The sequence below is a fragment of the Mirounga angustirostris genome, unplaced genomic scaffold (genome assembly GCF_029215605.1).
Source record: "Mirounga angustirostris isolate CCGP_5_RB_7025 unplaced genomic scaffold, mMirAng1.0.hap1 SCAF_10, whole genome shotgun sequence".
Classification (NCBI taxonomy): domain Eukaryota; kingdom Metazoa; phylum Chordata; class Mammalia; order Carnivora; family Phocidae; genus Mirounga; species Mirounga angustirostris.
In genome coordinates, this window is record NW_026991718.1 from 135,247,117 (window position 1) to 135,272,605 (window position 25,489).

Below are 25,489 nucleotides of genomic sequence, written 5' to 3' on the forward strand. Positions count from 1 at the left end.
GCTCTATTTTCAACTTTTTGAGGAACCTCCATACTGTTTTCCAGAGAGGCTGCACCAGCTTGCATTCCCACCAACAGTATAGGAGGGTTCCCCTTTTTCCGCATCCTCGCCAACATCTGTCATTTCCTGACTTGTTAATTTTAGCCATTCTGTCTGGTGTGAGGTGGTATCTCATAGAGGTTTTGATTTGGATTTCCCTGATGCCAAGCAATGTTGAGCACTTTTTCATGTGTCTGTTGGCCATTTGGATGTCTTCTTTGCACAAATGTCTGTTCATGTCTTCTGCCCATTTTTTTTATTGGATTGGTTGTTCTTTGGGTGTTGAGTTTGATAAGTTCCTTATAGATTTTGGATACTAGCCCTTTATCTGATGTGTCATTTGCAAATATCTTCTCCCATTCTGTCGGTTGACTTTTGGTTTTGTTGACTGTTTCCTTTGCTGGGCAAAAGCTTTTTATCTTGATGAAGTCCCAACAGTTCATTTTTGCCCTTGCTTCCCTTGCTTTGGCAATGTTTCTAGGAAGAAGTTGCTGCAGCTGTGGTCGAAGAGGTTGCTGCCTGTGTTCTCCTCTAGGATTTTGATGGATTCCTGTCTCACATTTAGGTCTTTCATCCATTTTGAGTCTATTTTTGTGTGTGGTATAAGGAAATGGTCCAATTTCATTCTTCTGCACGTGGCTGTCCAATTCTCCCAATACCATTTGTTGAAGAGACTGTCTTTTTTCCATTGGATATTATTTCCTGCTTTGTTGAAGATTAGTTGACCATAGAGTTGAGGGTCCGTTTCTGGGCTCTCTATTCTGTTCCATTGATCTATGTGTCTGTTTTTGGGCCAGTACCATACTGTCTTGATGATGACAGCTTTGCAACAGAGCTGGAAGTCCAGAATTGTGATGCCACCAGCTTTGCTTTTCTTTTTCAACATTCCCCTGGCTATGCGGGGTCTTTTCTGGTTCCATACAAATTTTAGGATTATTTGTTCCATTTCTTTGAAAAAAGTGGATGGTATTTTGATGGGGATTGCATTAAATGTATAGATTGCTCTGGGTAGCATTGACATCTTCACAATATTTGTTCTTCCAATCCATGAGCATGGAATGTTTTTCCATTTCTTTGTGTCTTCCTCAATTTCCTTCATGAGTATTTTATAGTTTTCTGAATACATATTCTTTGCCTCTTTGGTTAGATTTATTCCTAAGTATCTTATGGTTTTGGGTGCAATTGTAAATGGGATCGACTCCTTAATTTCTCTTTCTTCTGTCTTGTTGTTGGTGTATATAAATGCAACTGATTTATGTGCATTGATTTTATATCCTGCCACTTTACTGAATTCCTCTATGATTTCTAGCAGTTTTGGGGTGGAGTCTTTTGGATTTTCCACATAAAGTATCATATCTGCAAAGAGTAAGAGTTTGACTTCTTCTTTGCTGATTTGGATGCCTTTTATTTCTTTTCGTTGTCTGATTGCTGTGGCTAGGACTTCTAGTACTATGTTGAATAGCAGTGGTGAAAGTGGACATCCCTGCTGTGTTCCTGTCCTTTGGGGGAAACCTCTCAGTTTTTCCCCATAGAGAATGATATTCACTGTGGGTTTTTCATAGATGGCTTTTATGATATTGAGGTATGTACCCTCTATCCCTACACTCTGAAGAGTTTTAATCAAGAAAGGATGCTGTACTTTGACAAATGCTTTGTCTGCATCTATTGAGAGGATCATATGTTTCTTGTTCTTTCTTTTATTAATGTATTGTATCACATTGATTGATATGACGATGTTGAACCAAGCTTGCAGGCCAGGAATAAATCCCACTTGGTTGTAGTGAATAATCCTTTTAATGTACTGTTGGATCCTACTGGCTTGTATTTTGGCGAGAATTTTTGCATCCATGTTCATCAGGGATTATTGGTCTATAATTCTCCTTTTTGATGGGGTCTTTGTCTGGTTTTGGGATCAAGGTAATGCTGGCCTCATAAAATGAGTTTGGAAGTTTTCCTTCCATTTCTATTTTTTGGAACAGTTTCAGAAGAATAGATATTAATTCTTCTTGAAATGTTTGGTAGAATTCCCCCTGGGAAGCCATCTGGCCCTGGGCTCCTGTTTGTTGGGAGATTTTTGATGACTGCTTCAATTTCCTTAGTGGTTATAGGTCTGTTCAGGTTTTCTATTTCTTCCTGGTTCAGTTTTGGTAGTTGATACATCTCTAGAAATGCATCCATTTCTTCCAGATTATCTAATTTGCTGGCATAGAGTTGCTCATAATATGTTCTTATAATTGTTTGTATTTCTTTGGTGTTGGTTGTGATCTCTCCTCTTTCATTCATGATTTTATTTGGGTCACTTCTCTTTTCTTTTTGATAAGTCTGGCCGGGGGTTTATCAATCTTGTTAATTCTTTTAAAGAACCAGCTCCTAGTTTCGTTGATCTGTTCTACTGTTCTTTTGGCTTCTATTTCATTGATTTCTGCTCTGATCTTTATTATTTCTCTTCTCCTGCTGGGTTTAACCTTTATTTGCTGTTATTTCTCCAGATCCTTTAGGTGGAGGGTTAGGTTGTGTATTTGAGACCTTTCTTGTTTCTTGTATTGCTATATACTTTCCTCTCAGGACCGCCTCTGCTGCATTCCAAAGATTTTGAACAGTTGTGTTTTCATTTTCATTGGTTTCCATGAATTTTTTAATTCTTAATTTCCTGGTTGACCCACTTATTCTTTTGTAGCATGCTCTTTAGCCTCCATGTATTTGAGTTCTGACTTTCCTCTTGTGGTTAAACATTGTGGTCTGAAAATATGCAGGGAATGATCCCAGTCTTTTGGTATCAGATGAGACCTGATTTGTGACCCAGGATGTGATCTATTCTGGAGAATGTTCCATGGACACTAGAGAAGAATGTGTATTCTGTTGCTTTGGGATGGAATGTTCTGAATATGTCTGTGAAGTCCATTTGGTCCAGTGTGTCACTTACTTATTTATTTTTTAAATTTTATTTTATTATGTTAATCACCATACATCATTAGTTTTTGATGTAGCGTTCCATGATTCATTGTTTGTGTATAACACCCAGTGCTCCATCCAATACATGCCCTCTTTAATACCCATCACCAGGCTAATCCATCCCAGCAAACCCCTCCCCTCTAGAACCCTCAGTTTGTTTCTCAGAGTCCATAGTCTCTCATGGTTCGTCTCCCCCTCCGATGCCCCCCTTCATTTTTCCCTTCCTATCTTTTTTTTTTTTTAACATATAATGTATTTTTTTCAGAGGTACATGTCTGTGATTGATCAGCCAATGTCTATAGCAGCAATGTCCACAATAGCCAGTGTGTCATTTAAAGTCTTTATTTCCTTGTTGATCTTTTGCTTGATGATCTGTCCATTTCAGTGAGGGGGGTGTTGTTGTCGATGTGTTTCTTTGATTTTGTTATTAATTGGCTTATATAATTGGCTGCTCCCATGTTAGGGGCATAGATATTTACAACTGTTAGATCTTCTTGTTGGACAGACATTTTAAGTAGGATAAAGAGTCCCTTCCTCTTCTCTTACTATAGTCTTTGGTTTAAAATCGAATTTGTCTGATATAAGGATTGCCACCCCAGCTTTCTTTTGGTGTCCATTAGCATGGTAAATGGTTTTCCACCCCCTCACTTTCAATCTGGATGTGTCTTTGGGACTAAAATGAGTCTCTTGCAGACAGCATATTGATGGGTCTTGTATCTTTATCCAATCTGATAGTCTGTGTCTTTTGATTGGGGCATTGAGCCCATTAACATTCAGGGTAACTATTGAAAGATAAGAATTTAGTGCCACTGTATTGCTTGTAAGGTGACTGTTACTGTATATTGTCTGTGTTCCTTTCTGGTCTATGTTACTTTTAGGCTCGCTCTTTGCTTAGAGGACCCCTTTCAATATTTCTTGTAGGGCTGGTTTCGTGTTTGCAAATTCCTTTAGTTATTTTATGTCCTGGAAGCTTTTTATCTCTCCTTCTATTTTCAATGAAAGCCTAGGTGGATATAGTATTCTTGGCTGCATAATTTTCTCATTTAGTGCTCTAATATATCATGCCAGTCCTTTCTGGCCTGCCAGGTCTCTGTGGATAGGTCTGTTGCCAATCTAATGTTTCTACCACTGTAGGTTACAGACCTCTTGTCCCGAGCTACTTTCAGGATTTTCTCTTTATCTCTGAGACTTGTAAATTCTTCTATTAGATTTCGGGGTGTTGACCTATTTTTATTGATTTTGAACGGGGTTCTCTGTGCCCCCTGGATTTTGCTGCCTGTTTCCTTCCCCAAATTAGGGAAGTTCTCTGCTATAATTTGCTCCAATATACCTTCTGCCCCTCTCTCTCTTTCTTCTTCTTCTGGGATCCCAATTATTTTAATATTGTTTTGTCTTATGGTATCACTTATCTGTCGAATTCTGCCCTCATGATCCAGTAGTTGTTTATCTCTTTTTCTCAGCTTCTTTATTCTCCATCATTTGGTCTTCTATATCACTAATTCTCTCTTCTGCCTCATTTATCCTAGCAGATAGAGCCTCCATTTTTTATTGCAACTCATTAATAGCCTTTTTGATTTGGACTTGGTTAGATTTTAGTTCTTTTATTTCTCCAGAAAGGGTTTCTCTAGTATCTCCCATGCTTTTTTCAAGCCCAGCTAGTATCTTTATAATTGTCATTCTGAACTCTACTTCCGACATCTTACTAATGTCCGTACTGATTAGGTCCCAGGCAGTCGGTACTGCCTCTTGTTCTTTTTTTTGAGGTGAGTTTTTCTGTCTTGTCATTTTGTCCAGAGGAGAACAGATGAATGAGAGAACAAAATGCTAACAGTGTAACAACGACCCCAGAAAAATATACACTAAACAAATCAGAAGAGACCTGAAGCTGGGGGAAAAGAAAGGGAAAGAAAGAAAAAAGAAGAAAAGAAAAAGAAAAAAAAAAGAATACGATCAAATATAATCAGACTGGTTAATAGATCAGTGCCACACACTAGATTATGGGCATATTTTGGTCTGTTAGAAGAAACTGCCTCCCAAAATTTTAAAGAATGAAAAACATATATATGTACAAAAATAAGGGCAAATATGATGAAAGGATGGAATATGACTGTAGAGATGAAAATTAGAAAAGATTTTATAAAAGAAATTGGCAAGTTGGTTGAAAAAAGAAAGAAGAGAAATTTAAAAAAAAAGGAGAGAATGTGATCAGGCAGGAGACTAGAAGAAAGCCATACACTAGAGATTTAGGGTATATTTTGGTCTGTTAGAAGAAACTGTAACCCAAAATTTTAAAGAGAGAAAAACCTATATACCAAAAATAAGGTTAACTACAATGAAGGGATAGAATATGACTCTAAAAATGAAAAATAAAAAAGATTTTTAAAAAAAGGGATAAGATGCTGGTTGAAAAAGGGAAAAAGAAAACTTCAAAAAAATAAAGAAAAAGAAAAAAAAATTTTAAAAATTAACTTTGAAAGACTAAAGAATCAGGGGGGAAAAAGCCATGAATTCTATGTGTGTATTCCCATAGTGCTGGTGTTCTGCCGGTCTCATTAATCAGTAAACTTGGTCTTGGCTGGCTGTTCTTGCTGATCTTCTGGGGGAAGGGCCTGTTGCCGTGGTTCCCAAATGTCTTTGCTGGAGGCGGACTTGCCCCGCCCTTGCCGGGTCTGGGCTAAGTAATCTGCTCGGGTTTGCTCTTGGGAGCTTTTGTTCCCTGCGAGCTTTCCATACAGATTTGGAGAACGAGAGTGAAAATGGTGGCCTCCCAATCTCCACCCCAGGAGCCAAGAACTTGGGGCCCCACTCCTCAGTGAGCTCCCAGAGAAAAGCAGTCAATCACTCCCGTCTCCCTGGTCTCCGGCCGCACTCCATGCTCACCCGGCCTGTGACCAAGCGTTTCTATCTCTGGCACCCAACTCAGTGTGGAGTCTCCAAATCCAGCAGATCCCCGCAGTGTGCTCCTGTGCCACTTCTCCCGGGGGAGGAAGGGGAGTCTCTGTGGATCTGCCACTTGTTGGGTCCCTGCTGGAGAAGCAGTGGCCCGACTGGGCCGCGGATCACAGTTTATGGCAACCCCGAGCTGAGAGCCCACGCCTCGGCTCTGTCTCTACAGCTGGCTTCCCTGCTCCAATACCTGGGAGCTCTGCCACACTCAGGTACCCCTGGTCTTTCTGTGACTCCGAGGATCCTGAGACTACATTGTCCCAGTGAGGGTTCCACCCCCCGCTTAGCCACTGGAGCAACCTCCCTCAGTGAAGCAGACTTCTAAAAGTCCCGATTTTGTGCTCTGCAGCTCTATCACTTGCAGGTAGTGGCTGACAGAGGCCCCCTCCCCCGCCATCTATCTTCCCGAATATCGCCTCAGATTCACTTCTCCGCACGTCCTACCGTCCAGAAAGTGGTCGCTTTTCTGTTCAGAGAGTTGCTATTATTCTTCGATCTCCTGTTGAGTTCGTAGGTGTTCAGATTTAGATAGGTTTAATAGGTTTAGATAGGTTTAATCCCTATCTAGCTGAATTCCTGGGACCAGACGAAATTTAGATCTCTTACTCCTCCATCATCTTGCTCCTCCTCCTCAAAAGCTTTTTATCTTGAAACCCCAATAGTTCATTTTTCCCTGTTTCCCTTGCCTTTGGAGACTGGTCTAGCAAGACGTTGCTGTGACTGAGGTCAAAGAGGTTGCTGCCTGTGTTCTCCTCTAGGATTTTGATGGATTCCTGTCTCACATTTAGGTCTTTCATCCATTTTGAGTCTATTTTTGTGTGTGGTGTAAGGAAATGGTCCAGTTTCATTCTTCTGCACGTGGCTGTCCAATTCTCCCAATACCATTTGTTGAAGAGACTGTCTTTTTTCCATTGGATATTATTTCCTGCTTTGTTGAAGATTAGTTGACCATAGAGTTGAGGGTCCATTTCTGGGCTCTCTATTCTGTTCCATTGATCTATGTGTCTGTTTTTGGGCCAGTACCATACTGTCTTGATGATGACAGCTTTGTAATAGAGCTGGAAGTCCGGAATTGTGATGCCACCAGCTTTGCTTTTCTTTTTCAACATTCCCCTGGCTATTCGGGGTCTTTTCTGGTTCCATACAAATTTTAGGATTATTTTTTCCAGCTTTTTGAAAAGTGTTGATGGTATTTTCATAGGGATTGCATTGAATGTATAGACTGCTCTGGGTAGCAAAGACATTTTCACAATATTTGTTCTTCCAATCCATGAGTATGGAATGTTTTTTTTATTTATTTTTAAAATCTTTTTTTTAATAAAGATTTATTTATTTGACAGAGACAGAGATAGCGAGAGCAGGAACACAAGCAGCGGGAGTGGGAGAGGGAGAGCAGGCTTCCCACTGAGGAGGGAGCCCAACGTGGGACTCGATCCCAGGACCCTGGGATCATGAACTGAGCCGAAGGCAGACGCTTAACGACTGAGCCACCCAGGTGCCCTGGAATGTTTTTCCATTTCTTTGTGTCTTCCTCAATTTCTTTTGTGAGTGTTCTATAATTTTCAGAGTGCAGATCCTTGACCTCTTTGGTTAGGTTTATTCCTAGGTATCTTATCGTTTTGGGTGCAATTGTAAATGGGACTGATTCCTTAATTTCTCTTTCTTCTGAGTGTATAAAAATGCAATTGATACCTGTGCATTGATTTTATATCCTGCCACTTTGCTGAATTCCTATATGAGTTCTAGCAATTCTGGGGTGGAGTCTTTTGGGTTTTCCACATAGAGTATCATGTCATCTGCGAAGAGTGAAAGTTTGACTTCTCTGCCGATTTGGATGCGTTTTATTTCTTTTTGTTGTCTGATTGCTGAGGCAAGGACTTCTAGTACTATGTTGAACAACAGTGGTGAGAGTGACATCCCTGTCCTGTTCCTGACCTTAGGGGAAAAGCTCTGATTGTCCCCATTGAAGATGATATTCACAGTGGGCTTTTTGTAAATGGCTTTTATGATATTGAGGTATGTTCCCTTTGTACCTACACTGTGAAGCGTTTTAATCAAGAAAGGATGCTGCATTTTGTCAAATCTTTTTTTTGCATCTATTGCAAAGATCATATGGTTGGGAGGCAACTTTAAACATTAGATTGAGTTACCAGAGAATATCTCTATAAAGAAGCAATATTTATAGTGAAATCTAAATGGGAAGAAACTGAGATGCAAAGATCTGGAAGTTTCTGGGCAGAAGAACCAGCAAGTAGAAAGATCTGAAATGCATAGGATCTTTGTTAAAGACACAGAAAAAAAATGAATGTGGCTGGAACATAGTAAACATAGAGAATGGTCTGAGATGTTAGAGAAATAGCTAGGGGCCAGATCATTAAGACCTTCATACACAATGAGACAAAAGAAGGATTTTAAGCAGCCACTCCATGGAGAATGGCTTTTAGGAAATTCAGAAAGAATACAGGCAACATTCTACTCCTGCAGAAATCCAGGAAAGAGAGGATTCTAAATACATATTTTGGAGCAATCTCCCTGCATTTCTACGTTAGTTTCTGGCATATGGCAGGCATTTAACATTTATAAATGCATTTTAGTCTATCCCTACCATATATCATATTATAATTGCTTATTTTCTTGTTGGAATTATCCATTAGACCAAACTGAGTGAAGGCAGGGACTACATTGATCCTATTCTATCCTCTTCTTCCAAAATTAAAGTTAATTTCTAAAGAAAGCCCAGTTAAAAAAATATTCCTACAAACCCTGCTGGAATAAATACACCATTAAAAACTGTCAATATATGAGGAATTCCTAATTGCAGGAAACAAACTGAGGGTTGCTGGAGTGGGGGGTGGGGTGGGAGGGATGGGGTGACTGGGTGATAGACACTGGGGAGGGTATGTGCTCTGGTAAGCGCTGTGAATTGTGCAAGACTGTTGAATCTCAGATCTGTACCTCTGAAACAAATAATGCAATATATGTTAAGAAAAAAAAAAAAGAAGAAGAAGGTAGCAGGAGGGGAAGAATGAAGCGGGGGAAATCGGAGGGGTAGACGAACCATGAGAGACGATGGACTCTGAAAAACAAACTGAGGGTTCTAGAGGGGAGGGGGGGTGGGAGGATGGGTTAGCCTGGTGGTGGGTATTGAGGAGGGCACATTCTGCATGGAGCACTGGGTGTTATGCACAAACAATGAATCATGGAACACTTCATCTAAAACTAATGATGTAATTAATGTATGGGGATTAACATAAGAATAAAAAAAAATCAGGAAAAAAAAACCAAAAACAACAAAAAAACTGTCAGTAACCCTGAGGAGTAGTGCTAATATTTGGAACTCAATTTTAATTAAGCATTCTATGAAGGTGCTCTTAAATAAAAATAATGGTATGTGGAAATCCTCGGGGGCATTTGTTTAATGTCTATCTGTAGTTTACCTGGAACAAAACGCGGGATTTTACAAGAGACAGACTAAAAAGACTAGATCCTCATTAAAATATCAGCAACTACAATTAGATTAGTAAATGCAGATCGACTCTTAGTTGGATTTTTACAAAGTGACTATACAGTCCAGACTCGAAGTATGCTCATGGACTAAATACTAAGTGGTAGCTATTTGGAAACATGGCTCAAGAATTCTCTTCAGGTTAAAAAGAAGTCAGTAGAAAACATACCATCTGGTTGGAAGGTTTAAATATAGTTACAATATAGCACATAAAGAACTAAATCATTTCCAAATACTACCATAAGAATCAATACCTATTTTTATTTTTTATTTTTATTTTTTTACCTTGCAGAAATTTAATTCCACCATGAAGCTTGATCAATACCTATTTTTAAATAGATTTTATGAATGGTTAAGACCACTCGTCAGTATTTGTTAAAATATTTTTAAATGAGTGCCTTCACATTTGAATAACTGGTATCTTTTCTAGATTCCAGTCCATATGTTCATATGAATGTTAAATGTTATGTCATTAACATGTAATTTATTTCTGAAAAATCTTAGGTTAAAAAAACTATTAAAATCTAGCATTAATTTTTCTGTTGCAATAAAACATCAGAAATAATCTTCATTTGTAATTAACTGAATGGGTTACCATGCTAATCAAAACCATAGGGTTAATATTGAATTCTATTAAAAGAGCTGGAAAAACAAACATACAAAAATCCACATTCTTAAATTAAAACATTTTATATAAACACATATACAAACATAAAATGTTAGCTAGAATAAAGCTTACATCATTATCTCCAGCAATGTAGAATGATAGAGTCTGGCTCCCAAGATTAAAATCTATCCAAAATTCCTCAAGTTTTTCATCTGAAGGTATCTGCAACTAATAAAACAAACATAAAAAACTTTTATATACTATGATTTTAAAAGTGACAATAGAAAAGCATGACTATGTTATACTCATGGTTGAATTTCTGGGTTTAAGGTTTTATTTATTTGACAGAGAGAGACACAGCGAGAGAGGGAACACAAGCGGGGGGAGAGGGAGAAGCAGGCTTTCTGCTGAGCAGAGAGCCCGACGCGGGGCTCGATCCCAGGACTCTGGGATCATGACCTGAGCCGAAGGCAGACACTTAATGACTGAGCCACAGAGGCACCCATTTTTGTTTTTTTTTAAAGAAAAGAGGACAAGTAGAGCATTTAAACCAATTTAGAAACAATCAAAAGAAATGCTGCTTTAATACCTTACACAGAAATTAGCTAGCTCCAAGAAATCACAAATATTCCAAGTACAAATAAAGGTTGAAAATATTAGTTTGAATATATTAATGAATGGTAAATCAATGGGCTTCACTTAAAGGAAAAAAAAAGAAAATCTGAAGTGCAGGCTTTATATTTCAGTTACCCCTGGCTACAAAAATGTCACTTCATAAAATGGCTCTTATTCACAGAATACTAGACCAGCTATATTTGTGATCAAGTTATGACTATTTTTAACATTCCTGTCAACTTGTAACCTGTAATTTACTAGACCATATATCAAAGTTCATCCAATAACTAAAACGTTATAGTTAAAACTTACCTCATATTTATCAAGAAATGCTGATATACAAGGAAATGTAAAGACCCTGAAATAAAAAGTAGTTTGCATTAAAAAATATTAATAAGCCTTCACACCGTAATCTTGACTAGCCATAGAAATCATGTCTAGGATCAAAAGGAAATCAGGCTGTGGTCCTAACGATTTAAATAAAGTCATATCTCTTTCTAAACTAAAATAAGAGTTTCATGGAAATTTGTTTCTATAGAAAATGTATATTATTTTGAGGATACTACTCAACCTCCCATTCTGACTACAGTGACTATACCAATTTACTTTTTATGCTATTGACTAGGAGTAGAAATTCCTAATTTTAGCTTATACTATTAAGATAGTGGAAGCTCCCATAGGATTTACATGGGAAAAGAAGAGTAGTAATGAATAATACAGCTAATAAAAATGACTGAATTTGCCGAGTGATTTCTTGGTCAGCTATTTTTTATTATAAGCACTTAATATATAATCATCTCATTTAATTTCTACAACAAACATATGAGGTAGATATTATTAATATTCTTACTTTACAGCTAAGGAAACTGAAGCAAGTAAGTTTAATAATTTGCCCAACATTAGAATAGCAAGAGGGGAACCTATGATTCAAATCTAAATAACATGAGTCCCTGCACTCAACCCTCACCCTGTCTTTGTTTCCTTAGTAAGTAAAGTAAATGTGAACTCATTCATCCAATAAAGATGTCCTGAGCATCTGTAATATGGTGCCAGGCAATGAACTGCAAATACTGCTCTGCTACTATCAAAAGTGATAATTACCTTTCATTCATGCCCATTCCTGAGATTAAATAACCTCAGAAAGAGGTTAGCATTACAGTGCATTAGTTATAAAAAAAAAGATAGTTTGCTATATATTTTTATTCCAGTATGTGGATGAAGGAGGTAGCTCAAATAATATTTATACGAGATTTTTATTATTCCTCAAAATTCTGCTAAAAAGTACAAAGTAAAATAAGACAAGTGGGAATTATTTCAGTCTACCAGTGTAGTAAGTTATTACATGGTGTTACAATAAGATATTGTTTTAAATATCCCTGTGCATTTTACATCCCAAAAGACAAAATAAATTTTAACGATTCAACACTGTGTTCTCCCTGTTGAGCTAGTTCTTTATGAGTAAATGGTTGACTACTGTATTAAGTTTACCTTCTCTTGTCTCCAAGCATGCCATTTACAAGGTTGAGAAATACTCTGCAATCCTAATTTAAAAAAAAAAAGAGACTTTTAAAAAGCATAGTAATAAAAAAACCTCTTGTCATTTTGTTATTTTTATACTACTTACTGTTTCAAATTCAGAGTCTTTAATTCCTTTAAATGCATTAGCAATAAAATCCATTGAAAACCACTGACATGCCAGTTCTTGTCTTTGTTTTTCTGTAGTCATTCTACATAGTGCTTCTACGATACCTACTTGTAAGTCATAATCTTAAAAAAAAAAATTGTTAATGTATTATTGGAAATTATGAAAAATAAGTTTATAAAAGTCATTGTTTATAAGGAATTAGAACAAGCAAGAGAAAGAAGAAAATATTAGTGTCATTCACTCATCTTTTGCCATTTTGTTCATATGGATTAGAAAGATCTCATCAGCTCAGAAATGAATACAGCCCAAATAACAAATTTACTAATAGAAGAAAGGAGTAAAACTTTTTTTTTTTTTAAAGGGTATTTGAAAGAAACTCCTAAATAATTCAAAGACTCTGCCATTCCATTATTAGAGTTGTGAATTGCAAAATAACTCACAGGATAGTCCATAAACCACAGAAACTTTTACTTTTATATGATGGTTATAGTTATTCCAAAGTATTTTAACCAGTGGTTTGTTCTAGATGTAAATCACTACATCAAAATTTTCTCATATGAAACTTAGAAAAGATTGAGTTCTTTTAATAAACACATTGTTTAAAAACAAATCTGTAAGTCCCCAAAATATTAAACCTCCAAATTCATGAAACACCATTTGAGGAAGGAAAGTAATTCAAATGTTAGAAAATTAAGTTATTATTCATAAATCTACCATTAGGCACAATTTATATTTGAAGACTCCTAATGCATGTTTAATTATTATTTTAGTCTCACAGATACAGATCATTTAATCACCTATTAGTAATTAAAAATTGCTTGATTGTACATAATTTATAATTTCCTCACATAATCTCACTACATTACAATGTTAATATTATTTTTACTAAAGAGATAATATTTTCTATTAGTAAATTTGGAATAATTTCATATATGAACATTTTGAGAAAGCATACTTACCTCCAGCATCTAAAATCCTTTCTCCCATACTACTCCTGTAAATCAAAATAATAGATTACATACCAAACTAGTACCAATTAAATAAAAAACCCACATATTTGGGGGGAAAAAACTTCACTAAAATTTACAATTGGCTAGTATCACAGACTTTTGCAGAAAATATAGCCATAAATTATATTAGAAATCTACAACAGTTTATCAGTTTTAATTATTAATGCAACTCATGGTTGTCTTACAGCCTTATAAAATATCCTTTAAATTCTTGACCAGGACCACTAATTAAAGCAATATAGTACAAATTATTACATGAGAATTAACATTTCTTGGTTAGAGAGTATTTTCCTGGCTTCTTGAGGCATTTTGTCAAGCATAGCATTCATTTTTTTTAGAGTCTAGAAAAGAAAAAAAGATAATCCATTAACTTTATATACTCAGTGAAACATTAAGTATTTAGAGAACTATTCTAGGTATACAAACTTAGAAGCCTATTTTTTTTTCTTAAGCACAGCATTTTATGCAGGGAATTGAAAAGGGTGGAGGAAAGAATATAAAGTATAATATAGTGAATACAAAAAACATGAGACAAAGGATATCAAAAATTAAATATAACATGATTCCAGTTATACTCTTTGCAATAAAACATATGATTATTACTCTATTATAATAACTAAAACAAAATTACCTGATTAATATATATTCTTATGGTTATATATATGTACACACATACATATACTAATACAAGTTATTTTTAGCATTTAAATATTGAGAACTCCTAATATCTGGATACTATAATTTATTTTCATATGAACTATATGCATACATAAACACAAATAGCTATGAATTTTCAATAAATATTTGGGTAACATATTTATTTATCACATCAGGCAATGAATTAAAACAACAGAAATACACTACATAATTAATTTAGTACCAAGAAAATATAATTATTCATTTTGATGAATTGCTACTAAATTTGCTTCACTCTCTCATTTTTAGGTTTAAAAGAAAATCTTAACAAATGACTTTACCTCCTGCTGAATACAAATATTCACTCTTGCGTCAATAACCAGGACACAGATTCGAGGCACGAAACTTTCCACTACTTGCCTTTTACCTGAAAGTGTTAAATCATTAATAAATGAGTATTTTAAATTCTTTTAAATGGCAATCTTGTATGAGTTAATGAAAGAATGTACTAGTTCAGAAAAGGCCCACTGACTGGTCTTGGGCAGCAGGAAACATGAAATCCAGTCCTAGTTCTCCCACTAACTAGCTATGTGGCTTTGAAAAAATACCTTTCAACAGATTTGACTCATCTTAACTCTGGCAAAGGCATAACTTCAGATTCAGCTTCTCCTTTAAGTCCTAAGGTAGGACTTTTTCAGATGAAATAAACATAGTTCAAAAGTGGAAATTTCTATCGTTAAGTTCTTATGAAAACCGGCCTCATTAATTTAGTCATATATCGAAAGTTCCATAACGGCCGTAAACACTCCTCAATATAAAGATCTAAATATCTTGAGCTTTTTTCTAAAGTTAACCCTATTCTCAAAAGACAAGGCTTTATCAATACTAAATATATTTAGAGGAATTTGCCACATGCTATTTCATAATGCAAATTTTAAAAATAATTTTAAATAATGGCAATACTACAACAGAAAATATACAACTTTCCAAAGTGACTACACTGAAGGTAAAAAAAAAAAAAAAGAATAAAATTACTCAATTAGGTAGAAAGATATAGTTATTTACTTAAAAAAAACACTTGGATTACTTTATATTCACTGGTGCTTTAGGATTGTTTTCTTCCCTAAAAACTTAAGAATTTAAGCTAGATTATATGTCATCTATAAAGCAATCAATGAAAAGGTAGCATTAACTACTATTGAAGTAAATAGCAATTGAGCTTTTAAAACTTTTTGGCTTTGAAGGCAAACTGTTCCTTTATTTATAAACAATTCACCAGCCTCAGTGACCAATCCCAGGTAATTCTTCTTCAACCAACAGAAATAAAATAATTTGTTGGACTACTTGCTTGGCACAAAACAATGACCATTCATAAGTGAGGATGAGTTGTTATGTGTTCTATATATTGAAAATTCTGTCTCATTAGATCAAGAGTTGGCAAATTATGGCCCACAAACCAAATCCACACCATTGCCCATTCTGTATGGCTCTATTATTCATCAGGAGGTACTCTACGGAAATATCTGAATGACTGAACCAGCAGTATCAAAGTGAATTTCATTCTACTCTCATGAACTTAACCAATATCAGATACCACTGAATGGCTTCAGTAATTAGCATGGGCTACAGAGTTGATGTTTCTTAATGAATTCAACCCAAAATTACAAGGCAAAAATCATTCTTATATGAGAAACTTCACTGAAGTCATTTCAATGAAAGTAAGGTTATCTGAATCACAAGTAATGCCAAACTGTTTTATACATTTCCCAAGCTGTCAAAAATTAAAACAAGGAGTGACATCTCCATTCCCACCCACATTTATAGGAGTACGTTTTTCTAAGCTCCGATTACAGGTCCAGCAGCATTTCTGGACACTGATGAAGTACAAAGGAAATTTCCGTATTTCAAAATCCATTTAAATGTTCAGCTGAGGGCTTCCACCTAGCCTTCAGTTGAAAGTGATTCATCTGCAATGCAATGACATTCTAAAAGGCAATATTAAGAAGCTAATATAATTCCATAAATGCTTTCCAAGTGATGAACATGCTCAATTAAAAATCATGCTCATGAATTGATATCAGTATTTGGCATTATCTGCATGAAAAGACATTTTCTAATGCAATTTACATAAAATCTCATTACAGATAAGCATAAAAAATGAACATTTGCAATCAATTCTGATAAGAGCAAACTAACTCTGAGCCTTAATTAAATGAAATGTCTTCCCCTCAAAAGAGTGCTTTCTCATTAGTTGACCTATATTACAAAAACACTGTATTCAATTATTGTAGTATCTTGAATTGTATCAATATCTGTGGAAATCTGTTTTCTTTCTTGTTATATAAGTACCTATATAATAATTCTTGATTTCTTTTGCTTGGCCCTAATATAAAGCTTAAAATGTTTACTATTTGGTCCTTTACAGAAAAAGGTTGTTGATCCCTAAATTAAATAGTTAGATTCCTAATATTAGGACAATACTCTGAGGATTGCAAAGTCATACTAAAACCCTAATAGCAAATTATCGTTTTAAAAGAAATAAAATATTTATTATACCTTCATCACTGATGTCATATATGACCTGAAAAAAAGTGAATATTTAATTTGTAATTTATTATTTTGTATTATAGACCATTATGTTGTATTGATACAGTAGTAAATATTAAAATAGTATTAAAGTAACAGATCACATTTGAATTCACCATATAATTAACTTTTATTTATTAACTATTCAATTGTATTAATCAGGATAAGTGCTTTATACAATCTGAACAGACTAATCCAATCAAGCCACTAACCAATCTGTTAGTGACTTTTAGGCCCTGGACATATAGAACACAAATTGTATTTTAAATAAACACATGCTTGTAAGATTGGTTAACCAATGTGATTTTTACCATCAGAAGATCAAATAAGTCTTCTATCATATTTATAACTGCCTCATCTTTTGAGTTTCCTCGACTGAGAATAATCTTCTTTGATTTTTCAAACCAGGCAACCATGTAAAAAAAAGAAATGTATGTATTAGTTACTTTGAATTCAATTTTAATAATTTTAAGAATGTACTTATCTTGCATAAACAGTAAACCTAGGAATAAAGAAACATTAAAAATAAAAATTCCAGTATTATATGAAAAGTTTTATGTTTTTAAACATCTTTGTTGTTTTCATTTTTTGGTAACTCACTATATTTTAACATTCTTTAGATGGGAATGGATGAACTAATCCTAATTCTAGGCAGAAGACCTTGATTTCCCCTTTCAAATTCCTAGTTCAGGTAGATTCATTAATAGATGAAAATAAATTATCATCATAAATTAGACTCTTGGCATTATTACTATTTGAAAAGTTTTGGTGTTATTTTACTTTTATTAATTCTTATAGTTGAGAATATACTACATCCTAGGTACTGTTCTTACCGCTAGGTATACAGAAATGAATAAAACAAAATAAAAATCAATATCCCACATTCTAGCATGGGAATTAGATAATAAACAATATAAAAAGCAAAACAAAGTTACAGTAAATAGATGAGAAAATAAAGTAAAGGCCTCAGGGAGTCTTGTGACCTTAAATTCACATGATCATCAAGGAGCCTGGTGCCTACGGTGTCCTTTTGATCTTTATCTTTGTAACATAGAGCTCAGGTTACAAACCTATTTGTTTTACCTAAACCTTTATGTAAAGTCCCCAAATTCATATTTCAACTGTTTGAACATTTTATTAGAAAACACACCTTGAATACTATTTCCCCTCACATAAATATTACATATTCTGTACTTATCTTTTGGACCAGTCCTTGTTTTATCATATTTATAAGTCCAGCTTGCCCCAATATAGTGATATTTTTGCTACATCTTCCAAAAGAAACCAAAATGGTTGAAACTGCTTGGATATCCTTTTTATTAAGCTCCTAAAACAAAAAGTATACATTTAAACATCTGTAAATACAAAATAGCGTCGAACTGGCACTGTGCTAGGAGATTTGTAATCCTCACAAATCCTGAAAGTTAGCTCCTACCACCATCTCCATATTGCAAAGTACGGAAGTGCGCTTTAGAGAAACAAGGCCTAAAGCCACCAGCCCGTGAATGACAAACCCAGTACAAAAATGCAGATTTGTGTAAATTCAAGAAACTTTAGATGATGGTACAATGAATCAGTTACCTTCCATTCTAAACAGCTCTATACATTTAACTAATGGAAATAAATGTTTACTCATTTTAATAAAAGATTACTCAATCTTTTAGATTCATAACAAGTCTCAGATACTGGGGGAGATGGTCAATAATCACTTTTTCTCCTGCATAAAAATACCCTACATATAATAAATCGAGTCCAGGATTTTGGATAATTTTTGTTTTATTTTTGAAAGCACCAAGCACTATCCCCATAACATAAATACGCTGATAGGTTTTTTAAAAAGTTTTTCAAACTTCAAACAGGTAAACTATTTTTCCTCAGTTTAGGCAACACTTAGTAATGGTAATGCTATGTAAACATAGCTTTTTGTATATTGTATTTAGAAAACAGTAATCTAATATGTTATTTGGGACTCCTCAGATTTTTTTAAAAATTAGCACTTATTCATATAATTATAAGCAAGTTTGCCAAAGCCTTTTATTCATTTCTTCCAAAGGAGTACTTCTTCCTAAAAAGAGTGCTATCCGATAATTTTAACAATCATTCAACAAAAAGGAGTATTTACCCTGCATACAAGGTCATCCAACTTGTGGAAAAACTGCTTGCTGCATTTAATCTTCACATCTTCACAAATATCAATTTGTAAAAGTGTTTTCAAAGGCTTGAAATCATTTTTCCTTAAAGCATCATCAATGCATTTTTCCAACTGCTACAGAAATACAGTAATGGCACAGAGATTGAATCAAAACCAAAATTAGTCACCGTATGCAATCCAGTAATTCAAGAATTGTCACATGAAAATTCTCAAAAGAGCTTATATCAATTCACTTATTTAAAAAAAAAAAAAAACCTGTTCACTATTAAATTGGAGAAAGAGAGAGATCAAGCTTCTTTCATAATAGCAAGATTCTGCATTAAAAATATATATATACATTCTACTAATTTTCCACTTCATATCCTTTATTATAAAGTTATCATTATGTCGAGTTCAAAAAAGAAATCTATTAATGAAAGAAATAAACTTAATAGTAACTAATACTTAACACCATGGATAAAACACTAACGCATCTGAATATCAATTTCTTAATGAGGTTTAAATAGTTTTTAAAAAAATACATACAGACAAAAGCACTGATTGGAAACTATATCAATATAATTTAAGATTTACATATATAATTTACATTATACATTTATAACCTTTACAAAATCCACCATCCTTACTACTAAAGTATAACATCACTAATAAGGAATTTTTATACTATAATCTGATCACCAGATTTGGTGGTAAATTGCATACATGTTAAATAGATATATTAAAACTTCTTACCAAAATGCCCTGACATAAAAATATCCAGGCATAAATTATACATGAATGACTGCATAATTCTTTTCAATGTAAAAGGCATATGTAAATAATCAGCATCTTTCATACTTCATAAATAACAGATTTTGAAAAGAAACCTACTGAAAAAATGAAAGAGTAACATTTTAAATTATTCCACTCCTGACCATTTCATAAAAACAAGTAAGCTTCATTTTTCCTAAAAATACAGCACTTAACACCTATAAACAAACAAAAGTGATTTTAGGAATTAAAATACTTCCTTCCTTTTGGTCTAGGACTACATACCTGGAGATCTGGTCTTATGGGCATTTTGATTTAATTTTAAAACAGCAAGACAAAACAAACACCTGTAAAACAAAACATATGCTTTCAGTATCTTACAATCTATTCTGTATGTTTATTGTTCAAAATCTTAATATGCATAAATAAGCATTGGTGCTTATACCAAAGGCAAAAAATAATTTCAAGTTCCTCACTGTTTATGAAATTACACATATGAACCTGGTCAAGGAAGTTTCTGGAGGAAAGCCTGAAGATCATTTATTCAAGCCTTCTCTTTTTATAGATTACTTAAATAAATGTTGCAAGTCTTGCCAAAGGTCACAGAACTAGTTAGTGAAAAAATACAAACCTGGACCTCTCTCATTAGGGATTTCTGCTATACTTGTTCCAACTTTGGGAACAAGAAGAAAAATAATCTTGAATTAACGTGTAAATGAAATTCAGTCTAGTAACATAATATTTAAGAAGGAGAGAATATGCAAGTGTATTGCCAAAGACTAGGTTATATGAGAATAGACAAATATGCAATGAAAAGAGGAAAAGAAAACCTAAGCACACTGACCCTTTAAGAGGAGTGGAAACAGGAATCAACAGGGTTACACTTTAGCACCACCTACCATGTTTCTTTTTTTAAGATTTTATTTATTTATATGAGAGAGAAAAAGCAGGAGGAGAGGCAGAGGGAGAGGGACAAGCAGACTCCCCACTGAGCAGGGAGCCCAATGTGGGGCTTGATCCCAAGACCCTGAAATCAGGCCCTGAGCCAAAGGCAAACACTTAACCGACCGAGCCATCCAGGCGCCCCAACATCACCTACCATCTTGACAAAAGCATCTAACATTTTCAAATGTGATTTGGCAATTAGCTCTATAAAGGAAAAGAAAGAGCATCTTTTCTAGATATTATAACTGGAACAATTTAAAAATAATCTGTACTATGAAAAGCTTCATAATAGAAACACCAGGAAATCAACAGAGAGATAATTAACCCAAGATGAATACAGGACTACATACTCATGAGAACAAGTGGTGTTAGTCACAGCCTACTTTATTGCAGATGTGCTAATGGAGAAATTTAAGTGCCAATGAGGGCATACATTTCAGGTAGACAAAAGGCATGAGTAAAAAAAAATCTCTTGTATTTTCAAATTAACTCTAGGGGGGGAAAAATCAATCCCCAGAGAAACATTTGCTCCATGTGCATAAGGAGCCAAGTCTAAAGATGTTTTTGCAGCACTGTTTTGAGTGGCAAAAATTCAAAAGTACCCAGATAGGAGTTAGGAATAGGAGGGAAGGTGAAGAATGAATAAAATGTGGTATATGATAATCAATTTTGTAAACATAACAGATGAACCAGAATTTTAGATATTTGCAGTCCATTTTAAGTTAAATTAGAAACATGTTGCCAAATGATACATACTGTGTAATGGCATTTATGTGAAAAAAAAAAGAAACACTGGCTTATTTATGATTATATCTTTAAGAATAAGTATATACATATTTGTGCGTGCTTGTGCGTGTGTGTGTGTGTGTGTGTGTGTGTGTGTGTATTTATGTTGAGGTCGGGGGGTGGAGAGAGGCAGAGGGAGACTCTGTTGGGAGAGTTTGTCAGCTCACTGGGGAGGAAGAGTAGTGAGTTGCATAGGACTGTAGATTGCTATTTGACAAAACAAGCTTTATCTGTAATTTATGCTTACATGCCTTTTTAAAAGTACAATAAATTCTTGCCAAAATACAGGTAAGTGGGATCCAAAACATGGGATTGGTAAAATGTAGGTTGGGTTATTGTGACGGGATGAAAATGACCAAAGCCAGCCTCCACAGTTAAGTAGCTGGGAAATCCAACTGCTCCATCCAAACCTATTCAGGGCCTAGCTGTGATTATGCCCCATATGGTTGTGCTTGTCTGCTCTGGCCTATATACTAAAGGGGCAATCCTAGGTCCATGGCTAGCTGGGAATTCCAGTATACCAACAATGATTCCAAGATCTCTAAATAGCTGGTAGTCATTCTGTCATTTTGCCTGACTCAGAAAGCTCTGACCCAGAAAATATTGGAAACTCAGGGACCCACTCTTTGCTTCCCAAATTCCAAAGAAGGGGTTTGCCTATTTTCTACTTGGCTTCACTCTTTCCTTAATTCTCCCCAGGCCATCACAGAAAATAGAAATTTAGACTGGTTCTGTTTGAGAATGTCGTATCACACACTGTTACAAGATTTTAACATACACAGACTTGCTTCATAGATAGAAAATGGGGGGGAAGGATATGAAAAGTATTATCTCAAATACAGAGGTAAGAAGGAAGTACTGGAGGTCAACAACCAAACGGTTGATTACTGAGAAACAATGTAGGCTAGAACCTTAAGCATCCACTACTGGCACCATTGTCATAAGCCTGAAGCTCAAGGGGGGAGCTGTCTGCAGGAGGAACTATTCCTTGGGTGATATGATAAAGAATACCACAAAGGAATGAAATGATAAAATGTATACAAGTAAAAGTTGAGACATGAAAGAGAGATGCAGACATTCCAATATCTACCCAATAAGAATTCCAAAAATTATAAAAAAAAAAAATAGTGGGGTAGCAAGAGTTGAATAACATCCAAGAACTTTCCCAAAATAAAAACAGACATCCACACATTTAAAGAGTCCACAGAATACCAAAGAAGACAAATTTACAAACACTGTGAGGTTATTTCTCAATAATAAAAGAGAAAATCTTAACTCACAAAAGCAAAAACAAACAAAAGCATTCAAAAGAATAACATAATAGATACCCTGTTCTCACTATAAATTTAGAAATCAGCTACAAAGTTAGCTTCAAACTTTCCCTTTACTTGGAAACTAAAATATGTTCCTTTGCAGGATATAAAAAGTTGGAAAAGACTAAATATTTAAGTGAATATGTATACATACAAAACCCTGTAAGATGTAACCAAAGCAATACTTAAAGTGCAATCCATAGACTTGGATGAATCTATGAAAACATGAGGACCAGCAGAGGTAGCCCAAAGTAACAGGGTCATAGGACCTCCAGATGGTAAAGTTATTAAACAAATACTTTAAAGTAACTATAAATATTGTGTACCTAAAGATTATTCAAAAAGACTGAGAACTTTGGCAGAAAACCAGAAACTAGGGTGGGGAGTAAGGAAGGCCACAGAAAATTTGAAAAAGAATCATGTAGTTCTAGAAACAAAAATAGTCAATAACAAAATAATTAAGAATAAAATGGAAAGACATATAGATGAAAATTATAGAAATAGAAGCTATATCAGAAAAAAAATCCAGAAAGAAACAAAGATACACAAAAATATGAGGAGGGAGACTAGAAGATAGAACAACACAGAGGATGTTATGAAGCCCTATGTATCTGGCACTGAAACCTTGGAGATAGTGAATGAGACAGAAGTAATTCCTAAGAAATGATGACAAAAAATTTCCCAAAACCAATAAAAGATATCAAACTATAGATTCAAAAAGTCCCATGAACCCCAGATAGAGAAAGAAAAAGAAAACTATACTCAGGTGCACCACAGAAACTACTGAGGAAAGACAAAAACATTAAAAGCTGCCAGAGAGTAAAAAAAGATTACTTTTAAGTAGCATCAATAAGACTGATACCTGATCAACAAAAACTATGAAAGCAGAAGACTTAGAACAGTATCTTTTTTAAAGTGCCTTAAGATTGGACTTACCCTACGTGTTAGACCAGATGTACCTGACAGACATCTACAGAACATTCCATCCAACAGCAGCAGGAAACACATTCTTCTCAAGCACACATGGAAAATTCTCCAACATAAATCATATGTTAGCCACAAAACAAGTCTTAATAAATTTAAAAAATTGAAAACATATCAAGCATCTTTTCTGACCACAAGGATATGAAACTAAAAATCAATTACAAGAAGAAAACCAAAAATTCTACAATTATGTGAAGATAAAACAACATGCTCCTGAACAACCAACAAATCAAAGGAGAAATAGAAAAAATACCTGAAGGGGGCAGAGCAAGATGGCGGAGGAGTAGGAGACCTGGATTTCATCTCCTCTCAGGAATTCCGCTGGATAGGGATCAAACCAGTCTGAACACCTACGAACTCAACAGGAGATCGAAGAAAGGAATAGCAACAACTCTCTGAACAGAAAAGCAACCACAATGGGGCGCCTGGGTGGCTCAGTTGGTTAAGCGACTGCCTTTAGCTCAGGTCATGATCCTGGAGTCCCTGGATCGAGTCCCGCATCGGACTCCCTGCTCGGCGGGGAGTCTGCTTCTCCCTCTGACCCTCCTCCCTCTCATTCTCTCTGTCTCAAATAAATAAATAAAATCTTAAAAAAAAAAAACAAAAAAACCAAAACATTAAAATAAAACTACAGACCAAATACCCCTCATGAGCAGAGATATAAAAACTTTTTTTTTTTAAAGATTTTATTTATTTATTTGACAGAGAGAGACACAGCGAGAGAGGGAACACAAGCAGGGGGAGTGGGAGAGGGAGAAGCAGGCTCCCCGCAGAGCAGGGAGCCCGATGCGGGACTCGATCCCGGGACCCCAGGATCATGACCTGAGCCGAAGGCAGTCGCTTAACCAACTGAGCCACCCAGGCACCCTAAAATTTTTAAAAATAAAGTAAAAAGGGGAATAATCATCCTATTTGATATTAAGACATTTTACAAAGTCACAATTACTAAAAAAAACAAAGTGTTAAGAATAGGAAGTAAGTGGATCAATAAAACAGAAGAGTCCAAATGCACACCCAAACATATATTGTAAGTTCATGTATATGTAAGACTTTATAAATCAGAGGGAAAAAGGTAAACTAGTTGATAAATGGTATTAGGAAAATTGACTCACCATATGAAAAAAAATTATACCTCTATATCCCACATTCACAAAAATAAACTATAGATTCATTATTTACCCAATGTAATAAGTAAATGTTTAAAAATTACTAGAAGGGAATACAGGAGGATATCTATGACTTTGCAATACAGAAGGATTTAAGACATGGAAAGCACAAAGCATAAAAATAGTAATTTTTGTACATCACTGTCTCTCTCCTACACACACACACACACACACACACACACACACAATTTTATTAAGGAGCACACAGGAATCTTTATTCACTCAGAATCCACAACTGGCCCAGCAAGTCCTTTAAACATGAACACATACGTTCATTCTTGTAACTCAAACCTTCAGGCCCCAGAGAAACATTTTCCTTGACTATGCCTTTGAAAGAAGGGGACTTCAGTTAATTACACTATTCTGTTTATTTTGTATATGTTAGAAAACTTCTATTAAAAAAAAGTTGGGGTGCCTGGGTGGCTCAGTCAGGTGGGCATCTGGCTCTTGGTTTCAGCTCAGGTCATGATCGCATGGGTCGTGCTACTGAGCCCCTCTTAGGGCTCTCCATGCTCAGCAGGGAGTTGGGCTGGAGATTCTCTCCCTCTGCCCGTGCTGCCCGCCCCCCCAGAGCTCATTCTCTCTCTGGAATAAATAAATATTTATTTTTATTTAATTTATTAAATTTTTATTTAATTTATTAAATTTTATTATTTTAATCTATTTTTTAATATATCTTATTTTTTTAAATTTTTAAAATAGATTTTATTTATTAATTTGCCAGAGAGAGTGAGAGGGCACAAGCAGGGGGAGCAGTAGGCAGAGGGAGAAGCAGGCTCCCTGCCAAGCAAGGAACCCAATGCGGCACTCGATTCCAGGACCCTGGGATCGTGACCTGAGCCAAAAGCAGTT

The 25,489-nt window shown here is 35.1% G+C and overlaps 1 protein-coding gene across 1 annotated transcript in view; it reads right to left on the reverse strand.

Moving 5' to 3' along the window:
- The window catches only part of SYCP2 (synaptonemal complex protein 2), a 77,064-nt gene that overhangs the window by 49,343 nt on the left and 2,232 nt on the right, over window positions 1-25,489 (reverse strand). The window contains 13 exon segments of the mRNA XM_064573560.1: window positions 10,182-10,277; window positions 10,977-11,022; window positions 12,153-12,205; window positions 12,289-12,431; window positions 13,269-13,303; window positions 13,575-13,660; window positions 14,297-14,382; window positions 16,512-16,536; window positions 16,853-16,957; window positions 17,740-17,868; window positions 18,664-18,807; window positions 19,729-19,790; window positions 23,725-23,821. Coding sequence (XP_064429630.1) covers window positions 10,182-10,277; window positions 10,977-11,022; window positions 12,153-12,205; window positions 12,289-12,431; window positions 13,269-13,303; window positions 13,575-13,660; window positions 14,297-14,382; window positions 16,512-16,536; window positions 16,853-16,957; window positions 17,740-17,868; window positions 18,664-18,807; window positions 19,729-19,752 — 972 coding nt within the window. The 5' untranslated portion in view covers window positions 19,753-19,790; window positions 23,725-23,821.